Below are 21244 nucleotides of genomic sequence, written 5' to 3' on the forward strand. Positions count from 1 at the left end.
CTGTCAAATAAATAAATAAAATCTTTAAAAAAAAAAAAAAAGAATTATTGATACCAGTTACTGAAAGCTTTACTTTTTTTTTTAAATCAAAAGCTTGGTTTATCTTGGGAAACAAATGGTGGTTAGTCACTTCATTATTTCTCTTTGTGTGGATAGATTTTAGAATTTCTGTGCTAATTTTTAAATTTGGTTTTAGGATTGATTTTCTTTTGTGTTTGTCTTTGTTTCTTTTTCTGTGTACCTCTGTCTGGACTTAATGGGATGCATAATCCATTTTCTTTTGGGAAGGATTGGAATTTGAGTTTACTGGACAGATTTACCAAAGAAGAAATATGTATGAAGTAGGTCGTTCTTAGAACACCATCCGAGGATTCAAGTATGGTAGAGGACTTTTTATGATAGGTTTTGTCTATATGATGGCCCCAAGGAGTTCATTCTGAGGACACCCTTATTATAGACCTTCAGAGAGTATTTGCTGCCTAATAATACCTGTCAGGAAGCTGCAGTTATGTTTAGAGATGTGTGGGAGCTACCAAAAGTAGATGGGGACTCCAATTAATTTGAGCCAAATTATATATTGCTAATTAAACGATTGTCAAATACTAGTTGAAGAACCGTATTATTCGTGTAAAAATCCCATTGACATCAGTTGATAGTTGGTTAATATTAAGAATTTACATTTTTGTACATTCTTAAGACTTTGTTCTTGACATTCAAAATAATTCCAGCTGCATAAATTATTCACATCCGTTGACAGAAGAAAAATAGCGCAATTTGGGTATGTAGAGATTTTCCATAAGTTTCTCTATCTAGCACAAGTTTTTTCTTCTGTACAGATATTAAAGAAAGATCGGTATCCTTCCCTCCCCAACAAGCTACCAAAAAAAAATTTACATGAAGTTTCCTAATATGGTCCTTAGGTTTTTGTGGGAAGGAAATGAGATAAAGAAAATACTGACTTTCAGTTGTAATGACTTATTGTCCTAGAAACATATTCTGTATAGTGTTAACAGTGCTTTAATTTAGAGTGTCTGTTAAAAGTTTTGTATTCCTGCTGTATCATTATGGCATTCTAGAATTTCATCCCGTATTTTTTTCAGATACTTTATTTTGTCTTACCTTCGTTTAACTTTTTTTTTTTTTTTAATTTCTTTAGATAAAGAAAGACAGTATGAGCAGGGGGAAGGGGTACAGGGAGGGAGAGAGAGAATCTTAAGCAGGCTCCATGCATGGAGCCTGATGTGGGGCTCGATCCCACAACCCCGAGATCATGACCTGAGCCAAAACCAAGAGTCAGACACACAACCGACTGAGCCACCCAGGCACCCCTGGCTTTCCTTTGTTAAAACTTGGATTATTTGTGTTTGAAACTAAAGAAAATACGGTTTCTTAATCTGCCACATATAATTTGATTTAAGACTATAGATATTGGGGCATACATATAAAGCTGTTTTTGGAGTACTTAGGTTTTCACTTACAGCCTCCATTTATTAATAACAGTAATAATCCTAAAGCCCTCTGGTAAACTCAGATCCTAGAGGGGAACTGTAAACCCCTAAGGAAATGGAAAAACCATGCTTTGAGGCAAATAGTTATCATAAAGCTCCATATACACAGGGTACAAATAATTTTAGGTAAATAATGCAGTAGAGCTTAGCCCACTCTTAGGTATTAGAAATTGTGATTCTATGCAATCAGAAGTTAAATAGTACTCAGTGTTTATTGTTTAAGAAGACACGTGAGTCGGTAGTACATTTTAATAGACTGATCTCAAAAAATGGATGAGGTATATAACTTTTTGACATTTCAAGAGCTAAAGGATAATTACCTAGAAAATGCATTTCTTGGAAGCATTTGATTTTCTAAGTGAAGTGTTAACTCATCAGACATGTGCACTGTTTTAGGGTTTATTAAGCCATTCATGTTCAAGATATGCCTAGATATGAATAGATTTCAACTTAGTGTATACCAACTAAATTATTATTAAACTGATGGTTTTACTAGCATAGATTTATTTACTTGTGCTCTGAATTTTTACTTGGATATCCGTAATTCCTTTTTTTCAGCCTCATTTTTAATTCCTTAAATACACAAATTGCTTTAAATCATGAATCTGTTCAAAGTAATTTGGAAATTATTAAAATGTATTTCTTCATTTGCCAAGATAATCTCTCCCTTTGCTTTTCAGAGCTCCCTATGGAAAGTCCGTCGATATGTGGTCAGTGGGCTGTATTCTTGGGGAGCTTAGCGATGGACAGCCTTTATTTCCTGGAGAAAGCGAAATTGACCAACTTTTTACTATTCAGAAGGTGCTAGGACCACTTCCATCTGAACAGATGAAGCTCTTCTACAGTAATCCCCGATTCCATGGGCTCCGGGTAAGAGGCTTTACTAAAACTCCAAATGGAATCAGTACAGCAGTATTTAAATCATTGTTCATTGCACAATGGAATGCTAAGCTGTCCATTGAATACTATTCCCTTTCCCAATACAATGTTTATAATCCTCATTATAATATTTTATCTTTGAATCTTATATAGTATTTGTGAATTTTAAGAAGTAGTCTGAATTTGAAAGTGGCAGCTGCTAATCTTTTTCCTAATTTATAAGTTCCAAATTTTCAAACTCTGTTCTAGCATATGCATTATTATATTCTACACTTTGGTTATCTCAGAATGTTTCTTTGTCTAAAATATTAAGCATCCCCAAAAGATACAAAATGTATAAATGACTTGCTAATTTGAGCAAATGTATTTGTAATGATTTGAGGGAGAATATGAATACTTGCATTCTATAGATTTAAAGGTTGTGTTCTAGCATGTATTTCTTGTCTCTTGACAGTGAAACATCAGATCTTCTTTTCAAGCCAGTATATTGTCTTGGGCAGCCTTTTCTAGACTTGCTAACTTTGTACAAAACTTGTTTTCAGAGCATATGCTTAAAAAGGATCTTAAGGTATAAACTTTCCCCAGATGAGAGACAAGCAACTTGCAGAGGCACCTTATTAGAGTAGCCAGATATAGGCTGCTTCTCTCTTCCATCTACCCCCAAAGCTACTTTTTTAGTTTTCAACTACTCTGGGCTAACATGCCAATTGGTGACCATTGTGAGAACTCTAAAATAAGCTCACCGCCACTTCCTTTCTTTCTCTTAAATGCATGATTCTCAAACCATGTTTTCTTGACATTCGCAAAGCACTTCATTTTTTCTTTTGACTTTCTGAACCTCCGTTCATTCCACTTTGAAGAGCATCCCCTCCTCATACATGAGAGCACCCAACATGGTGCCCGCTCCTCTCCAAACTCTTACCACACTTGTCTTTCCTTTTCTTTGTCTTCTATAAACATTTTACGATTTTTCCAGCTTCATGGATTTGGGATTTGTGGCTCCTTCTCCCGGGAAGGTGCTTCTGTTGTGTGGTCCCTTCTCACTTCGTAAATCTCAGCTCCAAGAATGTCCCCTTCTGGGGCACCTGGGTGGCTCAGTCGGTAAGCGTCTGCCTTCAGCTCAGGTCATGATCCCTTCTGGGATCGAGCCTCGCATCAAGCTCCCTGCTCCTCGGGAAGCTTGCTTCTCCCTCTCCCACTCCCCCTCCTTGTGTTCCCTCTCTCGCTGTTTCTCTCTCTGTCAAATAAATAAATAAAATCGTTAAAAAAAAAAAAAAAGAATGTGTCCTTCTCTGATGACACCAACATACTGCCCCCACCCTCTTCCTAGTGTCTCCCATAGCACCACCCTTTTTTTTTTCCATCCTAGCACTTCCCCTGGTATGTAGTTGTGTTGTTCATTTGTTTACTTGTTAATTATTAACTGTTGAGTTCTCAACTACTGGAGTATAAACTCCCCAATGGCAGAAATCAACTGTTTTTTCACTATATTTCTAGCATCTATAGCAGAGCCCAGCACATCTAGTTAGGGGCACAGTGAATACTTGAATGATGGATTGAGCCAGTTTGTGTCACCAGCACTCAAGTTCAGCTGAACCTCCCTTCTCTCCATCTCTAATGCTTCTTTCACCCTTAGCACCTTTTTACCTGAAATATTGATGATCACTCCTAAACACATTTCTCCAACTTTCTGTCTTCACTTTAGTGTTTTCACATTGCCTTTGGAATAATCTTCCCTCAAATTACACATTCAATTATATCTCCTTTGTATTTGAAAGTCTGTATGGGATTGCTTACATTTAAACTCCTTAGGGGGTAGCATTAAGAACCCCTTGCTCTTAGCCCTCCAGCCTTGTCTGCCACTCATTCCCACCATTGCACCCTACTTGTCAACGTACTGAACTTCTTACCATTTCCTTGACATGTTCCTTCTACAGCGCTGTATTTTCATTTCTATGATGCTCCTAGTACTCGCTCTACTTCATGGACAGCTCTTCCTCCTCCTTCCCCCAGACTGAGGTCAAGTGTTCTCCTTCCGGGAAGCCCTTCTAGACTCCTCCAGGGAGTGGGTGACTCCCCCTTCTGCGCTCCAGTGGCTCTCATTGCCATCTCTTTTAAATAGCTGTTTTAAAAAAAAAATGTATCCTCACTGAACTGATGAATTTCTTGAGGAAATGAACTATCATGTCCACCATTATATTCACAGCACATCTAGAGTAGTGCCTACAAGGTTGAATAGTAATGAAAGACTGAATATTTGACCTCAGGATTTTAACAGTAACTTCTGGAACATCAAGCTTGGCCTGCTAGCTGCCTGTTCTTTGCCTGGTTAAAGAGACTCCATGCTGGATTGCCTGAAGAGAGTGTAAACAGATGTGTTATGGTACCTGGCCTTAATAACTTATAAACTAGCTGAAGAATTGAGACGTTTTTGCATGAAATAATCGGAAAGCAATATAACTTATAATAAAGCACCTCATTCTTTACTGCATTGCACTGTTTTCTAATACATCTCTCAGTATGGCTGAGACCATGAGAGTGTTAAACATTCTGGAAAGTTAGACATCATAGTTGGCTGGATTCACTTGAGAAAGATTTATAGAAATTTGAAATTTGTATGGATATGAAGAATGAGTAGCATTTAGATTAGATAGGCCAAACGAAGGATTTCTTTCCCTCATTTGTGTGTGGTCTGTTTTGTTCACAGTCTCCTCACTAAATAGTATTATCTGTAAAATGCTGGATAGCACATGACAGCACCGCTTATAAATAACCTTCATAGAAATTGCTGCTTCCATGACACTTTGATTTTTATAAACTTTAATATTTTACAGTTTAGTCTGAATGTGTTTGTGGTATTTTAACTAAATTAGATTAATCTTTTTGGAGGTTTAGCAATGTCATTTGAGAGAAATGTCTTCCTTTATCATTTTGTTGCAGAATATCTGTGGAAGATAGCTAAGCATGTAGAGTGTGGGAACTGGAACTTCCATGAGATACAGACTCACTGGTGACCAGTCTGGTGTTATTGGCATTTTGATTCAGTTGTGTAGAGATTGGGAAGTCAACAAGATGTTGCTCTATTGGTATGCTTTACTTTGAAAAAGTAACAGTTGATGTCCCATAGTCTAGGGCATAGACTCTGGAGTTAGACTGCTGGAGTTCAAAGCCTGGCTCCATATTTCCTACATGAATGACTTTGGCAAGTTTCTTGTGCCTCTGTTTCTTTGTGTAGAAAATGCTGATAACAGAAGTACTATCCTTTAGGGTTGTTGTGAAGGTTAAATGTTATCTGTAACATGCCCAGACCAGTGCCTGACACATAGTAAGTGCTCGCTAAAGACGTACTCTCGTTGTATTGTATTGTTCAAGTGATTAAGAAAGAAAAGCTACTCATTGGGATATAATTTAAACTTTTATGCTTAAGTTTTGGTTATTTGTTGAATTATTACATGAGAATGGTCAATTTCATTCAAAAGCATATATATTAATTTTTTTTAACTTTGGTCATTTTTTTATCATAATATTTTTAATACCTTTTAACTCTGCATTAATTTTCTTATCAATGAAATGTTACTTCTGAAGAAAGAAAGGGACATCTGGTAGCATAAGATAGACCTCATAAGCAAAATATTAATTAAAATGTAGCAGTACAGAGTTATTTATCACAGCATGACAGGTGTCTCTCTTTGGGCTGATATTTAATACTCCAACAACATCCAAAAGAACTTCCGTTGAGAGAGGTGCCTAGGTTCAGAAAGAGTGTGGGTTTGGATTATAGACCTGGGTGCAAATATTAGTTCTGCTTTTTAATTATGTAACTTGCCTTGAATCAGTTATTTGAACTTCCTGATTGTCACCTTCTTCATCTCTAAAATAAGAAGAATTGCTAAAATGCCTTGTATAGCATCGCTTACCTCTGTAATTAGTTATAGATTATTGCCTGTGTGTCTGTGTTAAGTTCATGTTATTCCTTCTACTTCCTTTATCTGGGGTGCTGTCCTACTTTTCTCTGTCCTCACATTTTTCTTATCTTTCAAAACCTAGTTCAAATATTATCTGTGGATTCTTTTTTTCTCCAGCTGCAAGCCACCTTGGTCTCTCCTTGCTCCAACCTTCAAGTAGAATTTTTGGCTGCACATTTCAGTCCTGATTGCTGTCCCAGCCAGAGTGTAGGTTGCTTAAGTGCATGGTTTAGGTCTGACCCATATGCTGTAATTCCTGCCATCCCTAGCACAGTGTGCAGATAATAGATAATGTCATAATCTCAACTTAAGTGCCTTGTTTGAATTTTCCTCCATAACTAGTCCTCCCATGCACGTATTGAACACGTTTAAGGATTCTAGTACTTTGAAATGCCTTTTTTTTTTTTTAAGATTTTATTTATTTGACAGAGAGAGAGTTAGCGAGAACAGAAACACAAGCAGGGAGAGTGGGAGAGGGAGAAGCAGGCTTCCCGCTGAGCAGAGAGCCCGATGTGGGACTCAAACCCAGGACCCTGAGATCATGACCTGAGCCAAAGGCAGATGCTTAACCGACTGAGCCACCCTGGTGCCCCTGACATGCTTTTATATTGGTATAAAGGAAATAAAGCAAAGGAGCCTTCCCATTAGGATGGAGTACATGGCATTGGGCTCTAATACTTTCTCATCCACTTAGATGTTGCAAAATGCGAGGTGCCAGAGAGGACAGAGCACCTAAATAAATTTGACCTCTTCTCCTCATTTTATTTAGAAAGGCATTTATTAATTTAGGAGACTGTTTGTCTTCTGTTCCAACTTATGTAAAGGAAGGAATTGAAAATAGGTCATTAAAAGAGTATTTTAAAAGCAATGTTAGAACATATGTCTGAATTCACTATTGCTATTTCTGTGGCCTTTCAAGTACTGACCTCTCTGCCTTCTGTCTCTCTCTTTTTAAGATTTTTATTTATTTATTTGAGATAGAGCATGAGCGGGATTGGGGGGTAGGCAGAAGCAGAGGGAGAGGGAGAGGGAGAAGCAAGCTCTCCACTGAGCAGGGAGCCCAACACGGAGCTTGATCCCAGGACCCTGGGATCATGACCTGAGCTGAGCTTAACTGACTGGGCCACCCAGGTGCCCCTTCTCTCTCTCTCTTCTTTTTCACTTCTCTAATTTTCAGGAGTAAATGATGTTGTGAAAAAGGCTTAAGAATTGTCTATGTAAGCAGACAAATTCTGTATAAACTGTATTATAACTGAACTATCTATAGAAACAAGACAGTACTGTGTAAACTGTATACACTCAAATTTTTGCAGTTAGGTTTGTTTTACATGCTTCATTGACTAGATTTAATATCCTCTTTCATCTGTACATTTTTCTGTTACTTAACACCCAGTCCTATTAATTTGTACCTCAAATACATAGACATAAAAGTAATAGACATATGAAATGAATTTGACTTTGGTACTAGGGCAGTAACTTCTGTTCCTTTGCTACCTTTTCCAGCACTCACAGAACATATGCACATGTGTCCCCTTCCCCACGTGCTAACACTCCTGTCCTGTTCTTACAGTTTCCAGCTGTTAACCATCCTCAGACATTGGAGAGAAGATACCTTGGAATTCTAAATAGCGTCTTACTTGACTTAATGAAGGTGGGCCAAGTTGATGTTGTCTGTATACATGTATTTCACAGAAGTAGGCTCTGGTCACATGTAAACACAAAAAAATCCTGTTTCTCCAGCTTTCATTGCACCAGCCAGTCCATAAGCTGGTGCTGGTTGTTTGATAGTAGACCTTCAAAAAACACTTGTTAATGGATCAGTTTTATTTTATGCCCATTTAGTTTATTGTTCAAAATCAGAGGAGGTTACATTATGCACAGAGTCTTTAAAGGTACACTTAGCACAGTTGGAAATTGCTGAGAGCACTCTCAGAACTTTGCTGTGCTTTAAACTATGTTCCTGTGTGTCCTGAGGAACACTGTGCAAATTGGTGTGGGGGCAATGGTGGGGGAGGGGACATGGCTTTTAGAAAGGCTACATACCACATAACCTTTTGTAGAGAATCACAATATTCATTAATTTATGAAGGCTTTCAGAAATCCCATAGTAAAGAAGCATTTATGTCTTGCTCCACATTTCCCAAATTCAATTAAATACTGAATACTTTTTAAAAAAAATAACTACAGTGCCTGGTGTTCTGAACACAGGTTGAGAGAAGCTATTAAAAAGATAGCCCTCAAGGGTCTTTCATGTTAATTAGGCATAAATTATCTCTTGAATCAGTTGGATTTTGTCAGTATGTTGTGTCATACGATCAATATTTATCAGGGCTTAATGATTTGGTAACTTAAAAATGTAAATAGAATAAAGAAGAAGAACTGAGTTAAATACATATATTAAATACATAAATATTTATAAGGTATGCAAATTATGTATACATTTCAGTTAGTGGAGGTATATAAAAATGATTTTGGTCTCACTGGCAGTTAAAACAGTTAACATCAAAATGGTTTCAAATGTATGATACTAGTTGAATACAGAAAAGTTGGCTCCTGAGTAGTATTTTAAATTAGAAGTACATACGACTTTTCACAAGCCAAATATCTACTAGCATCAAAGTGCTATTTTAAGATTAGCAACTGTAGAAATTGCTGCATATACAGACAAAGAACTATTTTCAAATTACTTAAAAGAAGGAGGTCATTATGAGGAAAGTATAAAACTCACTGAGTAAATAGCTTCAAAATTCAGTATTTAGGGGGGAAAAACAACATTTTTTTAAAACTAAAATAGAATCCATATAAATTACCATAGTTTGGGTTAATTCTGGTAACCTGTATCCCCTCTAAAATGGCCAATATGTATAAACAGATGCAGGATGAGATGGCCATTTTAGGTACTTATATATGGACAAAATTAACAAATCTGCTTTAGGGAATGGCATAGAGAATATATTTCTTCATGAAAAGATAAATAATGTTATTTACTTTTCAAACTCATTTTAAAAAGAGCTAAAAGACAAAGGAATAATTCTGTTTATATAACATTCAATAACAAGGCAATATTAATCTTTGGTGAGAAAACTCAGAATTGTGGTTTCCAGGAGTGAGGAGGCACAGGGGTGTAGAGCCAGGGATGGGGGTCTTGAAGAGGTTTCTGGGGTGTTAATGATTTTCTCTATCTCAGTCTTGATGTGGTTACATGGATATGTTTACCTTCTAAAAACTAACTGAAATGTATACATAATTTGCATACCTTATGAATGTACATTTCAATAAAAATGTTTACTTAATGTTAAAGAAATTTGAAGCTAAATATACTAAATAGGAATTAGTTTAATTTCCAAATTGGTATCAATACAGAAAGATTCCAGTTATCTTTGTACTTTTATCTGTGCTAGATTTTACCAGGTACCACACTGACCCTTGGTAATTAGACTTGGTAATGATTTAACAAAAAAAAGTTCAGTTATTTTTTAAAAAGACAAAAAGCAAAAAACATGAAATTGTATTTAATTCAGTTCTTTATTCTATTTACATTTTTAAGTTTCATTTTCTAAAGAGGAGAATATAACTGAGATAATTTTAGAATTGTGTCTGAGTCAACATGAATATAAATCCACTTGCATGTAAACAGTGGCTTGGGTTACCAGAATCTTTTGACCCAAAATGAATGTTTCAGTGTGTGGTAGGATCAGATTTCAAATTTTCTGTGGTGCTAGGTTATTAAAGGTGGTTGTCTGAAATTGAATTCTGGCTCACTGGGAGCAAATCTAGGTTTGTTCTCATTGTTCAAGTGGATCACAAAGAGATTAACTGTGGGTAAAACCAATGAAAGTGACCTAGAGATGGATTTGGGAATGCTGGAATTTCAACATTCTTCCTTTCTCTGAGAGAAAACGCCATCAGTGAATTTTGCTGTGAGAATATCATCACAGCAGATTCCAGTGTGCTCTACTGAGTTGTGTTAGGTTATGTAGGTTTATGTTTTATATATTTGCTTAATTTGTCAATAAAAATTATTTTAATAATGATTCACCTTTTAAAATCTTGTCCAATTACTAATAAGATAAATAGTATTAGAAGAAAACATTTTAGTTGTTAAAACATCTACTATGTGCAACATAAAAGGGTTAGTTACTGTAATATATAAAGAACACTTAAAAATAAATTAGGACAGGGCACCTGGGTGGCTCAGTCGGTTGGGCATCCAAGTCTTGATTTTGGCTCAGGACATGATCTCAGGGTTCTGGGATCCAGCCCCAGTCTGGCTCCTCACTCAGCGAGGAGTCTGCTTGAGGATTTTCTCTCTCCCTCTCCCTCTGCCCCCCCATCCATTAATAAGTAAATCTTTAAAAAAAAATTAGGACAGATGCACAAATAGAAAAATAAAAGGAATATAAGTAACCAATAAGCATAAAAATATTCAACCTCATTAGTAATCACAGATGTGAATTAAAGCAGCTATGAGATACCATTTATTAAATGTCTATAGTTTATAAGTAGTAAAAAAAAAAAAAAAATGAAGGTGCCAGGAAGTTGGTAGATTCTCAGTTGCTAAGAAGGAATATCATTTCAGTCAACCTTCCCAGGGGATGATTTTTCAACACATAGAAAATAATCCTCAAAAGTTTGCATAGCTAACAATCTGTCTCTGGGAGTTTATCCTATGAGAGGGATCATGTATGTGTGCAAGGATTTCAGGTGTTTATCATAGCATTAATTATAATAGTGCAAAGCAGCAGCTATCTAAATGTCCAACAGTAGAGACCAGTTGAGTAAATTATGGTATATCTATACCACACACGTCTTTAGTCATTTAAAAACATGTTGTAAAGTTATTTGTTGCAGCATTTTTCATAAAGGAAACAACCAAAATGTTTATCATTAGGGAATTGCTAAAAACAACCTAAGGCATATCCATAGAGTAAAAGCTTTTCACTGATATGCAATGATCTCTTAAGATCTAATGTCCATTGGAAAGAAAGCTAAGTGCAGACCATTGTGTGTCTGCTACTATATGGGTAAAATAAAAGGAACAGACAAAGAAAGGTACTAGGTACAGAGTATCTATGGAAGGATGCACAAGAAACTGATAACATGGGCTGCCTCCCAAGAGGGGGACAGGAGAAAGATGAGTGTATATTCTTTCATGTGAATATATACTTCTTCCAAAATATATTCCAAATGTTTAAGTTATGTTGTAAAAAATGTTTTTAATTAGTATGTGAAAAATGCAGGATCCACAACTTATATGTATAATATAAGCCAGATTTTATAAAAGAAAATATGTATATATGATATTCAAAAAAGGGCTGGGAGGGCTTATTCCCAGAGGACAACAGTAGTAAGATAATGCGGTAATTTATTTTTTTAATTTTTAAAAAAATTTTTAAAAGGATTTTATCTATTTGAGAGAGTTAGCGAGTGAGCGAGCATGGGGGGGGGGGAGGGGCAGAGGGAGAAGGAGAAGCATACCCCCGCTGAGCATGGAACCTGACACAGGGCTTGATCCCAGGACCCCAAGACCTGAGCTGAATTCAGACACTTAACCAACTGAGTCACCCAGGCATCCTGACAATGTGGTAATTTAAATAGCCCTATTAAAAAATTTTTTTTTACTAAACTGTGTTTGCTAGATATTTTGCAATGACCATGCATTTCCTTTATAAGGAAAAGAAATAAGATTTTTATTACAATTTAAATTTGACTTTGTAATGTTCTTTCCAATCCTAACTTTGTTTCCTAAGAATTTACTGAAGTTGGACCCAGCTGACAGATACTTGACAGAACAGTGTTTGAATCACCCTACATTTCAAACCCAGAGACTTTTGGATCGCTCCCCTTCAAGGTCAGCAAAAAGAAAACCTTACCACGTGGAAAGCAGCACTTTGTCTAATAGGTAAATATTCCCTTTTAAGGAAATACAGATGCAGTGTTGGTCTTACAAGTAGGTGGAGGAGGTGGCTGCTTAAATGATGCAATTAGAGAAAAGAAGGAAAGCCCTCTTTATTCAAAAATATCTTTCTTATGCTTATTACATGATTCAGAACCACAATTAAAGAGTTGTGTGGGTCTTAAAGACTTTCTTATCTTTAACAAGTATATTATGGAAACCTATGCATTTCCTGGGAAAGGTAGCATAGGTTAGCAACTAAGGGTGTTTCCAGACTCATGAACTAGAAGATTCTGTGTAAATGGGGCCCAGGTGTGATTCTTGGAGGCAAAAGGGTGGGTGAGGGCAAGGGGATTTCTGGAGGGAGAAGAGGATGTCAAACACAAGTGGGTAGGAAGCCACCTAGGACAATCTTTGCAACTGAACCAAGTAGGTTTGGCTCTGTTAGAAGGCTCTTAGGTTTTTGTTGTTCTTTTATTTTTATTTTTATTTAATTAATTTATTTATTTAACAGAGAGAGACATAGCAAGAGAGGGAACACAAGCAGAGGGAGTGGGAGAGGGAGAAGCAGGCTTCCTGCCGAGCAGGGAGCCCAATGTGGGGCTCAATCCCAGGACGCAGGGATCATGACCTGAGCCGAAGGCAGATGCTTAATGACTGAGCCACCTAGGCGCCCCCATTGTTCTTTTAATCATTGAGTTGAGAAGTTAGTTTTTCATAAGAATAAGAATATGGAAATAGTAAAGTCAGTTTGGTAGATAGTGATTAAAATTGGTGCTTCTTAAAATAAAAATTTTTAGCATAATCTTAAAAAAAAACAAAAAACCTCTATTTCTGGGCTGAGGGGCTGTCTTCCCTCCTCTACCAAGAAGCTGGTCTTGTCATCTGGTGTTGCTCAGACTCTGGGATTAGTAAATTGTTTCGCTCATCTATATTAGAAGAGAAACAGAAAATGATAATTCTTAATATGAAGCTTTTTGAATATAAATTTTTTCTCCTTTCACCGCAATTTTCTCTCCACATAGAATAATTGTTATTAATCTATTGGAATTTTGAAAGCCCAAGACCTGGTACTTTTTGAAGATCTGTGAGCATATCCATAAATTGGCAATAACCATTTATCCTGTGTTTTCTCTGCCTAACTGCGATGGTGTGATTGTGTTTTACTGCTCTTTACTCTTTTAAATGTTTGGTTTTGGTTATTGTTTCCCTCACATCTTATAGACCATTCTTACCTGGATTGTTTTATTTGTTTGGGTTTTTTGTTTGTTTGTTTCTTTTTTTTTTTCCCCCAGGGAGGCCTGTGAGCAGATTCAAATTCTGCTTAACCAAGTTTGTGTTCACTTTGTTATCTGTTTCCATGAGATTTTAGTATACTAAGGAATAATAGTCATCATGTAGTTACTCCTTTCCATTTAGGAAGTTCACATTATGCCTCTGTCTTATCTGGGATCACTCACAGTTCGGGTACTTTTGTCTCCCTTCTACCTTAATTATCACTTGACTCCTCTAGTTTACATTTGCAAAGGAAAAGGATCCCAAGGATATAAAGTTCAGTAGACTGATGATAAGTTTTTGCTTCATGCTGTAGTGATTAGTGGTAATAACCCATATCATGAAAGGGGGCCTGTGTGTTTGTCCTCTAATGACTTGGCTTGAGAGATCCCCGATGGGGATCTGAGGCTCTCCCTGGGAACCTTCTTTAGGAATCTGTCAAGGAGGATGTGTGTGGTGATAAGGCTATAGCTTACATGGGTCTTCAAGGAGTCTGCCCAAATCTTCTTTTGAAGTAGACAAGAATAGAAATAAGTAAGTAAAATCTCTGGAAGGTTTTGTTTTTAGGTCTTAACACTGTGTAGAATTTTAAAAGAAAAAGTCCTAAGTGGTTTCTTTAGGAATGATCTCAGCTCAGTTTACATGTATGTGGAAATGTCCTTTTCTCTACACATGTCTATGGTTCATATTTCCTCTATGGAATCCCTTCTTGTTGGGGACACTAACTACACAGACCATGGCTAACTCGGACTTCCCAGCACTATTGTAGAGGTGTTCACGGCATGATCGCTGCCCTGAGACACGTTCGCACACCGTGTCTTCTATTGTCCAAGTTCATGTCTCTGTAGAAGAGGCAGTGGACTCTTGGCATTACCTTGCCCTGCCTGAGTCTCCTTCAGACTGTCCTGAGGTTCTCCTGACCTTGGACGTGGTGGGATGGTGTTTCAGCCTGCCCTGCCCTCTCACCAGTTCTGCTTTGCCATCCTTCTCCATAAAAATGTAGCTTTGCATCTTTGATGTTTACTTTGGAAAGTTATTTTAACTAAAGAGATTAACTATCTGTCCTGCCAGCCATTTCAGAAGGGTTTATATATAAAATCCTCTTAAGTGCTTGGCAGTTTAACACAGATTCCTTACAGTTGTGTGCCAAAGAGATCTATGGAATTTTCGGAGCCGTTTTTTATTGTTGTGCTTTGGCAGAACTCCAATTTGAAGACAACTTGATGCCCTTTCTACTTAAGAATTATGTACAAAGCTCAATGGCTTCAAATTAATACTAAGACAGAAGTGTTCAGAATAGGGGTTTAGGCTCTTTGTACTTTTATGGGAAACCTGACTCTTTGATAAATGTTTCTACCTTAACATTATAACCTCCCTTTTCACATTAGAAACTGTATCTTACATTGCTATGAATTTGTTCTTCCTAACATGTAGGTTTGTGCTCTACTTTGAGATCAGTGTTTTCCAATAGTTTCAAAAGCTTTAGCAGCTGTCTTCACTCTTCTCTATCCTTTTCTGGTTTTCTTTGGAGCTTCGGGCATTACACAATATCTGTGTGTGTTATCTCTGCTATTACCCTCTCTAGACCTGAAGGAGAAAGGGGAGGAAGTAGGAATATGAGAGCCCAGGGGAACCAGGCAGGAGGATCCACCCCATCAGAGCTATAATCTGGACAGACACAGCTGTGACCCGAGTTAGGGTGCATGCTGAGAAAGAGTAGGGAAGACAGCCCCCGGCCCCTTGCACTGCTAAGTACAACTGGGAGTTAGGTGGCAAGGGATCCCGGGTGATGCTGTATGCAACATTAGACTCCTGAGGCCCTGAGTGGGGCAGAGCAAAATGGAGAACAGATTGGGGATTGGGTAAATGGGAGATAACCAGCACAGGTAGATCTATTTATGGGTTAGACTATTTGCATATTGTTGTTTGGGTTTTTGAAAAGTTGCTTAGATATTTTAGTTATCGAGATATAAATTGACAAATGACTCAGATGGCTTAAAACCTGATGTCTTTAGGGCACCTGGGTGGCTCAGTCAGTTAAGCCTCCGGCTTTTGATTTTGGCTCAGGTCATGATCTCAGGGTCCTGGTATCGAGCTCCACTCCGTGCTCAGTGCAGAGTCTGCTTAAGATCCTCTCCCTCTGCCCCCTCTCCACTGCCATCTCACCAGTGTGCTCTCTCTCTCTTTAAAAAACAAACAAACAGGGGCGCCTGGGTGGCTCAGTCGGTTAAGCGTCTGCCTTCAGCTCAGGTCATGATCCCAGGGTCCTGGGATCAAGCCCCGCATCGGGCTCCTTGCTCAGCGGGAAGCCTGCTTCTCCCTCTCCTTCTACTGCTCCCCCTGCTTGTGCTCTCTCGCTCTCTCTGTCAAATAAATAAAATCTTTGAAAAAAAAAACAAAAAAAAAACCAACCTGATGCCTTAGGATAGGATATGATGACTGCCCTTTATTGATCCTGGGGATAGAGTCAGTTGACATCATTTAACAGAAGGTGAAACTTTTGTTTCTTTTTTATTAAAAAAAATTTTTTTTTATTTGTCATTCATTTATTTAGAGAGCGCACGCAAGTGGAGGAGAGGGGAGAGGGAGAGAGGTAGACTCCCTGCTGAGCGCAGAGCCCCACATGGGGCTCGATCTCACAATCCTGGGGCCACGGCCTGATCCAAGATCAAGACTCCGACACTTAACTGACTGAGCCACCCAGGCATCCCGAAACTCTTGTTTCTTTGTAATTTCTTTCTAGGTCTAGGACCTGCTATTTATTTAGTTAGCTCATATTTAAGGGACCTTATTTGATGCTACAATTGTGACTGAACCAGGAGAGATTAGTGAGTACATTTAGGAGATGAGGCCTTCCACAACTGTTACAGGCTTGCTTGTTATCAGATACTTTTTTTTAACACTCTGAAGGGTAGGAGGACGGGAAAAGAGCCCTTACCTTTGATGCCTGAGCAATGGGTTCTTAGGGAAAATGAGAAGGAATAGTTTCACAGATTACCATTATACAGACAAAAAAATGTGACTGTTCTTCCAGTTAGTGTGTGATGGGAACAAACCTCCCCATGTCAAACCATCTTTAGCAATAGAAATATTTGCAGCAGAATTTTCTGAATGCATAATAAAAAGGGAATTGTGTAAATTATTTTTCACTTAAAAGCGTTCTCCTATCTCAAACTATAATTTGGTCCTTTAAATAGTTGCAGTTGAACAAACTGACCTTGCTGTGAGGTCAATTTTAGCTTTCCATTAGAGGACAAGGTTTTCCTCTGGATTTGTATTTTGTATTTTAAGCCAGGTAGGAAATGAAGCTTTAAATCTTAAAGAAGGCCTTAGTCGGTTTGGAATAACAACGTGTGAGATGATGAAGAAGAGAATAAATTGTGTCTTCTGGAGAGAAATTAACTCTCTAGATCCCTGTGATCAAGTTAGAGACACATTACTGTTTAGGGTACGAGGAGGTACCTGAAGTACCCTAAAAGTATTGCCACTTCTCTAAAACATAAACATTGATCATCACGTTTTCCAACAAAGTTTACGTTTGGTTGTAGAGTGTCATTTTCGTTTTTTGAGTATATTGCAAGAACTCTCATTCTTTGACGATACAGACTAAAGACAAAAGGATACTGGTGTCTGTGTGTGCTGTGAGTATGTATCTCTGAAGCAGGCAGTGAGTTTTACAAATAAAAGGGAAGTTCAAGGAATATCATGACGTTCAAGTCCACATGTTACCTCTGAAATTCAAGCATTCAAAGAGTTATAAGGAGTTTGTTATAGCTTAGCTCTCTTCTTCTTATCAGGCATTCTATAACAAACACTCATGTGAGCACCAGCATAGCAAAAACATGTTTTCCCAGATTATCAGTTAGAAACCATGTTGGCAACAAATTAGTTGAACATTTAAGGATGTCAAAATCATTTCGTCAGGACCATTGCTTTGTTGCAGAGTGACTTGATCTAACCGGCTTACTTTTTATGGTTACTTGTCATTTGTTGGCATGTGTTTGAGCAAATTAAATGTTTTTAGTCTTTGAGGTGTTTTAAGGGTGTGTGCGTGTGTGTATTTTTTTTAAACAGTACTTTTTGTGTGTCTGCTATTCAAGGAAACTGATATCCTTCTTTTGTTTTTAACATAGAAACCAAGGCAGCAAAAGTGCTGCTTTGCAGTCTCACCACAGATCCAACAGCAAGGACATCCAGAACCTAAGTGTGGGTCTGCCCCGGGCTGACGAAGGTCTTCCTGCCAACGAAAGCTTCCTAAACGGAAATCTTGCTGGAGCTACTCTTAGTCCCATGCACACCAAAACCTACCAAGCAAGCAGCCAACCTGGGTCTACCAGCAAAGATCTTACCAACAATAACATACCACATCTTCTCAGCCCAAAAGAAGCCAAGTCAAAGACAGAGTTTGATTTTAATATTGACCCAAAGCCTTCGGAAGGCCCAGGCACAAAGTACCTCAAGTCAAGCAGCAGATCTCAGCAGAACCGGCACTCATTTATGGAAAGCTCTCAGAGCAAAGCTGGGACACTGCAGCCCACTGAAAAGCAGAGTCGGCATAGCTACATTGACACTATTCCACAGTCCTCTAGGAGTCCCTCCTACAGGACCAAGGCCAAAAGCCACGGGGCGTTGAGTGACTCCAAGTCTGTGAGCAACCTTTCTGAAGCTAGGGCCCAAATTGCAGAGTCCAATACCAGCAGGTACTTCCCATCCAGCTGCTTGGACTTGAACTCTCCCACCAGCCCAACACCCACCAGGCACAGTGACACGAGAACTTTGCTCAGCCCCTCGGGGAGAAATAATCGAAGTGAAGGCACTCTTGACTCACGCCGAACCACAACCAGGCATTCTAAAACGATGGAGGAGTTGAAACTGCCCGAGCACATGGACAGCAGCCATTCCCATTCTCTGTCTGCACCTCATGAATCCTTTTCTTATGGGCTGGGCTACACTAGCCCCTTCTCTTCCCAGCAGCGTCCACATAGGCATTCCATGTATGTGACCCGGGACAAAGTGAGAGCCAAAGGCTTGGACGGAAGCTTGAGCGTAGGGCAAGGAATGGCGGCCAGGGCCAACAGCCTGCAGCTCTTATCACCTCAGGTACAGACTGGACCTTGACTAGATCTGTTGGCTCATCATGGGAAGGTGGTGCAGGGGTGTGAATAGAGTCAGTCTGCAGTTTTCTCTACTGTAGGAGGTTGTGCTTTTTTGATAGAATGCATTTAGGGAAGCAATACTTGAAGGACTATCTGTTAAAAAAATTAATTATTTAAGGCCCACTGTTGAGTACTCAGGAGAATTAAAAAAAAAATTGTTTTTAGAAATCTGCTTCTTAAGTGTTCCTTTCTAGCATATTTTGTTGAGAGAATCCTATTTTGATTTAGTACGGAGTTCATTGGTTGTACGGGATAGTTTTTAATTTTCTCAAAATTTAGTGTGATTTGTAGAGATTTTCTCTAATCTTTCCAGACCACGTTTGTTTAAATCAGACACTTTTACTTATACCTTACTCGATATTTTCACTGAATTGAAAAATTTCTAATTTATCTAGAACTATAGGTAAATTTAACTTCAGGCCAAAATAAATGTTAATTTACAGTCTTTTGGATTGTTTTTAAATCTCAAGGCATTGTTTTTATCCTCATGCTTCCTCCGTCTTACTGATTTTTCAAACTCTAGAACTGCTGACATTAACCTGTTTAAAAGAAGTAGCAGTCCTACAACAGAACACGTTTTTTGTTTTTTTTTTTTTAAAGATTTTATTTATTTATTCATGAGAGACAGAGAGAGAGACAGAGGCAGAGGGAGAAGCAGGCTCCCCGCGGAGCAGGGAGCCCCATGCGGGACTCGATCCCAGGACCCCGGGATCATGACCTGAGCCGAAGGCAGACGCTTAACCGACTGAGCCACCCAGGCGTCCCCAGAACACGTTTTTTAAATTACATTTTCATTCTATGAAACATTCATCTGCATCAACGAAATGAGGGTGGAGATAAGCCAGTGTCAGAAGGAGAGAAGAATTTCATGTAGGGAAAGTACTCCCCTTTTCGAGGATATGAAAATAGATTCACCAGACAGTTCTGTGTCAGAACTCCAGAAAATATGGATGGAATATGTAATGGGAGGTTTAGCAAGATGGGTGCTGAAGATGGGGTGGAGATTGTCAGTAACAGACCAGTTGGTGTAGCAAAGCAGCTAAGAGCTCAGGTTGGGAAACCAGGCGGACCTGGGTTTGTGTCCCAGTTCTATAGTCTGCTTCAAATGATGTAAATCTGGGGAAGTGATATAATCTCTCTTTGCCTCAGATTCCTCATCTGAGTCGTGTCGTAAGGTTTCAACATGGTGTATAAAGCACCGTGCCCCGTGCCTGGCAGAGTGTCAAACACATTTTAATTGTTGCTGCTTCTGTGATGGTGGGGACTGTTTTCTAGACCTTTAACATTCTCTCTATGCTAGGTGTTCTCAGACACTCAAAAGAGTCTGAGGTAGGGTTCTTGCCCTTGACAAACTTATCTTCTCTCAGGGAACATTAAATTATACATGATAACAATGAAATAATTAAGAAGCAAATTACTATGGCACTGGCTATAAATAGGAGTTGAGAACAGGGAAAGATCATGAATAGGAGCAGTTAGAAATGGCTTTGGGAGCAACTAAAGGTCTTGCTCTGAGCTAGGATGTAGAGAGAAGCTTTGGATGGCTAAAGAATGAGGATGTGTTCAGTATTTACTGAATGAGGCACCATGGTGGGCTCTCCTGAGAAAGATGAAAAAGGTATGACCCCTGTACTCTTGGAGTGCATGTTGGGGCCCACTTGCCAGGGATCGGTCATGGCAATACCGTGAGGCTGTTGTGCCCACGCCGCGCTAGAGGCAAGTGTGCCGTAGACAGAGAGGCATGGCCCAGTCCAGGCAGGGGTTGTGGAAGGTTCCCTGGGGAGGTGGCATCTGAGAAGAGATTTCTGGGGCTTAACTAGGGGGAGAAAGTGGAGTTGACCTTAAGAAAGGCTGGAAAGGAGGGCAGAAAAGAGGAGGAGGCTAATAGAGACATTAAACAGCATGGTGTGCTGTGGGGATTGCAACTTGTTCCTCGTTGCCCAAGTGAAAAATGCAAGATTTGAGGTCGCTTTTGGAGTAAATCAAGCATGAGGGGAGGGGGGAATGTTCTACCCTTAGTGCTGGTGGGAAAACAGAAATAGTGGGTCTTAAAGACTCCTCAGAAGTACAAAGCGCAGGATATGTGAATTGAAAGATTGAAGACAGGAAAAAGGAAGCCTTCAGGCTTCTTTCCTAGGAACTCCTTTTCAGAGTAGGAGAAAGGACTTTTGAAGTTACCTAATTCAACCCCTTCATTTCATAGATGAGTGTGCTAAGGATCTAAGAAGTTAGGTGGGTTGCCCAAGTTTTACCCAACTAGTCCAAGGTGGAGCTGGGATTATGAGACAGTGTCTAGGTCCCTAGGCCAGCATTCTTTGCACTGTATCATGCTGACCTGTTGAGGCTGAAGTGGCCCTAGGCCCCTAAGCAGAGCTGTCCTTTATGAGGTTGGAAAGACTGGTGCCCAGGTAAGAGGAGGAGTGGGAGATGCATACTTGCAGATGGAGGAGATGGCACATGGCGGGAGATGCAATGATTGGAGTCAGAACAGTGGTTGGAGGAGTCCCTCTAGAGAAGAGAGAACCTCTAGGGCCTAGAAAGATCTCTAGAGCCTGGCAGCTGCCC

General features: G+C 38.9%; 1 protein-coding gene across 1 annotated transcript in view; it reads left to right on the forward strand.

The window, feature by feature from the left end:
- Nucleotides 1-21244, forward strand: part of CDKL5 (cyclin dependent kinase like 5) — a 204906-nt gene that overhangs the window by 162450 nt on the left and 21212 nt on the right. The window contains exons 9-12 of the mRNA XM_035000328.1: nt 2189-2378; nt 7923-8003; nt 12103-12254; nt 17657-18623. Of these exons, the coding sequence (XP_034856219.1) occupies nt 2189-2378; nt 7923-8003; nt 12103-12254; nt 17657-18623 (1390 nt within the window). The remainder of the gene's footprint in view (nt 1-2188; nt 2379-7922; nt 8004-12102; nt 12255-17656; nt 18624-21244) is intronic.

Source organism: Mirounga leonina, unplaced genomic scaffold (genome assembly GCF_011800145.1).
Source record: "Mirounga leonina isolate KUSES-001 unplaced genomic scaffold, KU_Mleo_1.0 Mir_101595, whole genome shotgun sequence".
In the NCBI taxonomy this organism is placed as follows: Eukaryota; Metazoa; Chordata; class Mammalia; order Carnivora; family Phocidae; genus Mirounga; species Mirounga leonina.